General features: G+C 42.0%; 1 protein-coding gene across 2 annotated transcripts in view; it reads left to right on the top strand.

The window, feature by feature from the left end:
• The window catches only part of LOC144967283 (uncharacterized), a 44,933-nt gene that overhangs the window by 27,341 nt on the left and 12,592 nt on the right, over positions 1–5,000 (top strand). For both annotated transcript variants that reach the window (XM_078904334.1, XM_078904333.1), the window contains exon 5: positions 3,346–3,545. In XM_078904334.1, coding sequence (XP_078760460.1) covers positions 3,346–3,545 — 200 coding nt within the window. The remainder of the gene's footprint in view (positions 1–3,345; positions 3,546–5,000) is intronic.

Below are 5,000 nucleotides of genomic sequence, written 5' to 3'. Positions count from 1 at the left end.
GATAGCAATATATTTGTGATATATTTCTCAATGATTATTGTTGGGTTAACATAATAATATATTATCACTCTGATACCACCTAGTGGTGAAATTCAGTCATGGCTGCAGTTTCTTATGCTGAAGCATCAAGAGAATGAATAAGTCACTATAAAAACGGTTGTTTGACGAGAAAGAGCTCAAATTCTCTAGATTTTAGTGCATTGCCTAATTCACTTGACATTTTCGTTTTCCATTTGGCTCTGAAAACTGCGATTTTGATGAAGAGCCTAAGCGAAATTAATCAATTCGTCTTTTTCGTGTTCTCTCTTAGTGTACTAAGAATCAGTTTTAAAGCATTTTAGGAAATAGTTTTGATTACGAAGGGGTTATCCATATGTACAGATGAACAATACAAGAGGTTGCTTGTACCTATGTCAGAATACTGCCAGATAGATGACACCGGCTTTTTTATTATCTATCTCTTGATTTCATTTTCACAATACCCTTCAACAGTCGTAACATCACTTCCCTCGCAATGACGCATGGTAACTTAGTAACTGGCTCTAAACTATCTGATCAATGGCGGACGTCCTTATGAAATCTTTCTCCGACGAGCTTAAAAGCGTATCCAGAGGGGAAAAAAACATTATAAATCTGATCATGTTTTGACATATACACATTCTGATCACAAGACATATGAAAAGTTCTAGCCAGCATGAAGAATAAAAAGTATTGATTTTCTGTGTTAAGAACCATGATGGCCGCCGTTGCTGGGCGACGTGACATCAGACTATTGAATCCAATCGTGACCAGATGTACTGAAGTCAATTGAACAATTCCAATGTTTTGTTGTATTTTTTAAAACTGTTTTTTATACTTTTGTCATAATCCATGCCTTATTCTTAACAGTTAGGTTAGTAATCTGTGTTGGATGTAGATAGCTCAGAGCAGGGAACATTTGCTTCCCAAACTTTGGGTTCTCCGTGAGTCTACTTTTGCTGACTTTCCCTTTTTCCATATCATTGATTTCTCTTTTTCATGTTGCATCATGTCCTAATCTCATGAATTTTCACATATTATGGCATAGATAATCTTTGTCCTATCATAATCTTGCTGTCATCTGAGTTGTGACAGTCACAGACTAGAAGCATGAAAATACTTTGGGACCATGAGTGAACTGCAGTGGAATCTGCATAAAGTCAGCACCACTTGTTGGTCCAAAATTTTCTGTTCTTTATCTTCTGCGTTCCACAATTGGGGAGTGAACCAGAGCCAATGGGAGGTTGATGTCAGTGGGGAATGAACCAGGGGCTGTGAGAGACACAATTGGGAGTGGGGGGCGAAGGTGAACTCGGGACTTTGGAAGGTGGACACCAATAGAGAGTGAACCCAAGGTTAAGGAAGAAACCACCCAGTCGGGAGTGAAAATGGGGCTATCTGAGGTTGACACCAGTAGGGAGTGAACCTAAGACTATTGGAAGTGGACACCAGTACGGAACGAACCCAGGACACCGAGATGTGGATACAATGAGTGGATAATGTATCTGGGACTATGGGAGGTGGACACCTATCTGGAATGGACACAAGACTATAGATGAGATACAAGTGGTGAGTGAAACAGGGACTGTGAGATATGGACAATACTGGGGAGTGAATCCAGGCAGAGAAAGAAGACACCCAGTGGAGAGTTACCCCGTAATAACTCGGGTGGACAAAAGTGGGGATTCAACCTGGGACTGTGGGAGGTCGACACTCGAGGTGACTGAACCTAGGACGAGGGGAGGTGGACACACTTGTAGAGGAAACCTGGATCGAATAGTGGAAGATGGACACTAGTGAGGAAAGAACCCATGACTCAGAGATATGGGTACAGTTGAATATTGAGTGAACCCCGGGCTATGGGAGGTAGGCACCAAAACTGTGTGAGGTGGGGAAACCAGTGGGGAGTAAACCCGGAACAATGGGGGTGTGCACCGATAGGAAATGATCAAAGGATTATAGGATGAGGTACATGTGGCGTGGGACTGTGAGATGTGGATACTACTAAGGAGTGAACCCAAGAAGACAGCCAGTGGAGAGTAACCTAAATCTAAAGTGTTGCTCACAAATGGGAGTGAACTTGGGACTGTGGGAGGTGGAGACTAGTGGGAATTGAATCCGGAACTAGAGGAGGTGGACATAAGTGGGGAGTAAACCTTGGACTCCCCCGTGTGGCGTCTGGGGTCCCTCGACAGAGAGGATGCAAGAATAGCCCAATGCCAAGCCAGCGTCTCGTAAAAGGCGACTTATGGTGTTTGACTCTCCATTTTAGTCACCTGGTCCTCTAGGCTGGGGGTTGTCGAAGGGTTAACATCCCTGTAAAAATGAAATTGTTACAGTAACACAGACGGACAAATCAAATCCTTTTTTTAGCTCGGGCGACCGAAGATTTTTACAATGACAGAATTTATGAAGGACAACAGACAAGGCTAAAAGTAAAATACGCTTCGCCAAGAGAGGAATTAAAGAAGCTGATGTACAGAGAAGTGATAAGACATGGAACGAGATAAAATCAAAATTAGCTCAAGACAAGGAGGGATGGAAACTGTTTGTCTGTGGCCTATACCCTGACCAAGGGTGAAAAAGTCAATATGATGATGAAACCTTGGACTATGGAAGATGCAGGCCAGTGGGGAGCGAACCCGAGACTCAGAGAGGTGGATACCAGTGAAAAGTGATTAAATCCGGGGCTATGAAAGGTGAACTCCAGTGGGGAGTGAACCCTGTACCAAAGGAGGTGGACAGAAGTGGGGAACAAACCTGGGACTTTGAGATGTGGACACTACTAGGGCCTTAACCCAGGGATACGAAAGACATCCAGCGGAGAGTGAACCCGAGACTATCTGGACCGGACACTAGTGAGTTAACCTGGAACATTATGTCTAATTCTTGTAATCTTGGCCATCCAACAAACAGTCCTGGGCTCGTTCCCCATTGGTGCCCATCTCAGGTAGTCTAGGAATTACTTTTCACAGATTTCCATATAATATTACGGTCGATTTCGGCATTCAGTAGTATTCTTCCTTATTACATAGCACCATCATCATCATCATCATCATCATCATCATCATCATCGTCATCATGACCATCATCATCATCATCATCATCATCATCATCATCATCATCATCATCATCATCATTGTCTTCGTCGTCGTGATCTTCGTCGTCATCTTCATCAATCATCATCATCGCAGCAGCAGAGGCAGTCGCAGCAGCATAGTTACCTGATTATCATAATTATTTCTATTCCAACTCCTTCTCCCCCCCCCCCCCCCCCCCCCCCCCACTACTCCCTAAACATCCTTATCCCCTTCCCCATCCAAAAAGCCAACATCTGCCATCCTTTCAACTGCGAGCATCCACTCGGATGGGACATCTCGGATCGTATCAAAAGGGATATGTTTGACGTGGACACGATGCTCACCATGAAGTACATTGTACGCATCCAAGTTTTTGGCGATCTAGTCCCTGTTGCTGACGTCATCATCTCCACAGTTGCTTCGACCAGATATTTTAATGAACTATTGGTCAGTCCATGTTACTTCTTCAATCCAAATTGTCATTTATCGCAAAGGCATAAGTCCTGATAGCTCAATTGGTAGAGCACTCTCTTCACACGCAAAGGGACCGAGATCGATCTCGGATGAAGTTGAGATTTTTTCTACCCCCGCCCCCTGTCGAACTAACAGTGATTGGGTCGCTGGTTCTGTTAGACATGGCGGAAAGTACTTTTCAATATCCAAAGGGCATGGAACAATTGCTATTGTCTCTTTCAAGCAATAGAAACCGGGATAAACTCCGACTCCATTGGCCTACTAACGGCTCTGAAGGACTTTATAAGTAGAAACGTGTGGCCCTTCGCTCCAATATGGTGTCGTGTCGGAATGAACCGTACGTCAAAAAGTGAATGTAAAGTTTTTGAAATGGGGAAATAGAAATTTTATCATTTTCTAATTTTTTGGTCGTTTCATATTTTGGATATGAAATTAAACTTTTAACATCTAAATCATCCCCACATAAATCCGTTTTGAGGCAATGGGTCACTAAAAGTAAAATGACTAGATAGATAGATGAATGGATAGATAGATAGATAGATAGATAGATAGATAGATAGATAGATAGATAGATAGATAGATAGATAGATAGATAGATAGATAGATAGATAGATAGATAGATAGATAGATAGATAGATAGATCTTCATTATCATGGCTTATCCCTCCTGCACGTGGCCTCCGCAAATGCCAACCGAAACAAGCCTCTGTCCTGTGCCTTCTACATTCAGTCACTGGCTTGTTCATCCATTCGCTGATGTCTTGTGACCACATTCTTCTCGGTCTCCTCTCGCTCTTTTACCCACCCCCCACCCCCAGACCACCACCACACAACCACCACAATACCCAGAAAATAATTTTTCAAGGGTGTCTCTTGATATGTCCAAAAAAGACAAGTTTTAGTTCCTGTATCATTTGATACGATATGGCTCCCTATTGCCCAGGGAGTCTTTCACATTTAGTTAGTTTCCTTTGATATCCAGGGACTACGGAGAATTTACCTGTAGCATTTCATTTCAAATGCAATAATTTTGTTCTCATCGTTCTTTGTGATTTTCCACGATTCACATCCATAAATATAATGCTGTTAGAAATATGCATTTTCTATTTTCATTTTCAGTTGGAATCTTTCACTCTTCCATAATGTCATCATATTTGTCAAATGTGGGCAAGTGCTAACTCCTCTGGATATCAGGGGTCCATTTTCTATTTGCCTCTATTCTTGCCCCCAAAATATACAAAATTGTTGACATTCTCCAGTTTTTCTCCATTAACCACAATAGAGAGATCGATAGATAGAATAGATTTTAAATGTTATGCCGTCGTATAAGATCAGATTTTGCGTTGAAAAGGGTTAAGCCTTTAGCTTTATTTATTTTTCTTTCAATGGTATATGTGACCTATTGTCTCAAAACGTTATTATGTCGAAA

Source organism: Berghia stephanieae, chromosome 3 (assembly GCF_034508935.2).
Source record: "Berghia stephanieae isolate SIO BIC M18660-M18661 chromosome 3, UCSD_Bste_1.3, whole genome shotgun sequence".
NCBI lineage: Eukaryota > Metazoa > Mollusca > Gastropoda > Nudibranchia > Aeolidiidae > Berghia > Berghia stephanieae.
This window is presented reverse-complemented; position numbering and strand designations above follow the sequence as displayed.